At 40.2% G+C, this 3,198-nt stretch overlaps 2 protein-coding genes across 2 annotated transcripts in view; both read right to left on the bottom strand.

Moving 5' to 3' along the window:
* The window catches only part of LOC102493818 (zinc finger protein 23), an 8,668-nt gene extending 7,643 nt beyond the window's left edge, over window positions 1-1,025 (bottom strand). The window contains exon 1 of the mRNA XM_014589442.2: window positions 1,018-1,025. Coding sequence (XP_014444928.1) covers window positions 1,018-1,025 — 8 coding nt within the window. The remainder of the gene's footprint in view (window positions 1-1,017) is intronic.
* Window positions 1,026-1,031: 6 nt separating this feature from the next.
* Window positions 1,032-3,198, bottom strand: part of LOC102484331 (zinc finger protein 23-like) — a 9,441-nt gene continuing 7,274 nt past the window's right edge. The window contains 2 exon segments of the mRNA XM_014589408.2: window positions 1,032-2,829; window positions 2,832-2,972. Coding sequence (XP_014444894.1) covers window positions 1,175-2,829; window positions 2,832-2,972 — 1,796 coding nt within the window. The 3' untranslated portion in view covers window positions 1,032-1,174.

A 3,198-nucleotide genomic window follows, 5' to 3' on the forward strand; every position in this document is an offset into this window, starting at 1 on the left:
TACAAAGGTTTTTCCCCTTTTTGTGTTTTTTTTTTTTTTTTTTTTTTTGCCCTTTTTTGGCATCTATTTAGAACAAAAACACAGGGATTATTTAATTTTTATGTCTACTTACCAGTATTTTCTTTACAGTTGGATTCTAACTTTCACCCGATGCTTATAAAGGTTTTCTCTATTAGGCCCAGCTAAGGTGATGCAAGCTGTGGGGCACTACTGTGCAATGCTGAGGCCACATGGAAAGGCCTAGGGTCTGGTCCTGAGTCAACCTAAACAATCTGGATTCATCCTGAGACATGCAGATTCTAGCTGGCTGGGAGGCTAGGAGCCCCCCTCTCCTATCAGGGCCCCCGCCCAACCCTGATGAGGGTATGCCTCCTCAATATATAAACTTCTAAGAAGTTCTCTATACCATGAGAATTCTTTTTTAAAGAAAATCTTTATTGTTTTTCCTCTTTACAAAACTAATGCATGCTTGTCAAAAATTAAACAAATAAATTAATTTAGGTAGAGTGAATATCTTTATAATACGGAGTTTTACTATCCAAAAACAAAGTTTCTTTCCCTCCCATCCCTCAAGTTCCTTTGATGGCCCTCAGTTGAGACTTTAGTTTTCTCCATATAGATTCTGTAGTCACTGTCTAAAAAATTTATTATCTTTTTTTAAGAGGTTTTTGCTATAGGGCGCGTACATTCACCTGACAGAGAGAGACATAGAGACAGAAAGCGAGAAATCATCCCCCAGATGGCCACACTGCAATCCCTTCTCCTCCATTCTCCTCTCAGGATCTTGGGCAAACACGCACACATACCCGGTATGAGTTTAAGCCAACGGGTCCGGGACACGAACTGCGGTCAACTACATGGGAGTCCAGAGACATAGCCATTACGCTAACTGCTGGTCCCAAAAATTTACTTTTTTGGAGCCTGCTGGGAATGGGATATTATACCTCTTTATACTTTTAGTTGGTTGGTTGTATAAAATAAAAAGCTAATTATTTTTGGATATTACATTATAGTCACCCATTCATTCCTGATTGAAAATTGAGTAAAACAAAAAGGTTTATTTCCATGTGAAGACTCCACCATATTAATTACCCTCTTGTTTCCAACAAGGCAAATTTGATGAAACTTGATCCATTTTGACATTAATCTTGAGTTTTCTAAATTCTTTTCACTATTAGGATTTTACTTCACTGTGGACACTCTGATGCTGACTAAGTTGAAAATTAAACCTGAAGGCTCTCCCACACACATTACACACATAGGATTTCTTCCAAGTGTGGACAGTCTGGTGTATAATACAGTCTGAACTATAGCTAAAGCCTTTGCCACATTCCACACACCTAAAGGGTTTCTCCCCAGTGTGACTTTTCTGATGTCGAATTAAGTGGGCATTAACATGGAAGGCCTTTCCACATTCCTTACACTGAAAGGGTTTCTCTCCAGTATGGATTCTCTGGTGCACAATGTAGTCAGAACTACAGCTAAATGCTTTTTCACATTCCATACACTTGAAAGGTTTCTCCCCTGTGTGTATTCTCTGATGTCGAATGAATTTGGCATTGATGCTGAAGGCTTTCCCACATTCCTTACACTGATAAGGCTTTTCTCCAGTATGGATTCGGTGGTGATCAAGTAAGTTTCTTTTGGAAGTAAAGCATTTCCCACACTCTGTACATTCAAAGGGTTTCTCCCCAGTGTGAACTCTTTGATGCTGTATTAGTTTTGCATTAACATTGAAGGCCTTTCCACATTCACTACACTTGTAGGGCTTCTCCCCAGTGTGGATTCTCAGATGCTGCCGAAGCTGGGAGTTACACCTGAAGGCTTTACCACATTCATTACACTCATAAGGCTTCTCACCTGTGTGAATTCTCTGGTGCTGGATTAACTTCCCCTTCACACTAAAGGCTTTTCTACATTCACTGCACTCAAAGGGTTTTTCACCTGTGTGGATTCTTCCATGTTGAATGAGTTTAGCATTATTACTGAAGGCTTTCCCACATTCCTTACACTGAAAGGGCTTCTCTCCATTGTGAATGCTCTGATGCTGCCGAAGTTGGGAGCTACACCTGAAGCCTTTCCCACATTCAGTACATTTATAAGGCTTCTCTCCAGTGTGGATTCTCTGATGCTGAATTAATTTTGCATTCACATTGAAAGCCTTCCCACAGTCATTACATTCATAAGGTTTCTCCCCAGTGTGGACTCTTTGATGAGTAATATATGCAGAACTGCAGCTGAAACCATTTCCACACTCCTTGCACTGATAGGGCTTCTCTCCTGTGTGGACTCTCTGATGCCTGCTTAGACTTCCATTGACACGGAAGGCTTTCCCACACACCTGACACTGATAGGGCTTCTCCCCACTGTGGATTGTCTGATGTGTGATGTAATGGGAACTGTAGCTGAAGCTTTTCCCACACTCCACACATCTGAAGGGTTTCTGCCCACCATGAAGTTTTTGATGCCAAATTAATTTTGCATTAATGCTGAAGGCTTTGCCACACTCTGTACACTGATACAAATTCTCCCTACCGTGGCTTTCTTGATGGTGATTAAGTTGAGAGTCACACCTATAGGTTCCCACTAATTCTTCACATTTTATAGGTCTTTCTCCAGTAGTAATTATTTCATGCTTATTAAGTTTTGTATCACAATGGAAGGCTTTCTCCCGTCCTGTACACTCAGGGGGCTGCTCTCCAGTGGAGGTGATATGACACTGATGCAGGTTTAGACTATGACTAGAGAAACACTCCTCCTTGGTGCCTGTTTCACCTTCCACTGTTCCATCAACAATGCTACTGTTTTCCTCCTTCACACTTCCTGCAGGACTTCCTGTTGTTTCTCTAGCATATAGGTTTCTGAAAAGTCTGTTTCATGGGAAAAGTCCCTCTGAAGTTCAAATGATACACTATCTTTTTCTTTGCACATTTCCTTTGTCAAGTAATTACCAGTCTGGATATCAATATCTACTATTCAAAAAACAAACAAACAAACAAACAAACAAAAAAGAAAACAAAATGTTTTAGAAACAAGACTTAGAAAAAAGAACAGAACTGTTACAAGGTATCATAACAATTAGAAAGCCCTTTAAAACTACCATTCTAGGTCCTCTACAAGGTGGAATTATATTGGCTGGTAGTAGAATGAAATAAATCGACAAGTGCTGACATGATATGCTGTGAAGTTGGTAAAAAA

The sequence above is a fragment of the Tupaia chinensis genome, unplaced genomic scaffold (genome assembly GCF_000334495.1).
Source record: "Tupaia chinensis unplaced genomic scaffold, TupChi_1.0 Scaffold000355_1, whole genome shotgun sequence".
NCBI lineage: Eukaryota > Metazoa > Chordata > Mammalia > Scandentia > Tupaiidae > Tupaia > Tupaia belangeri.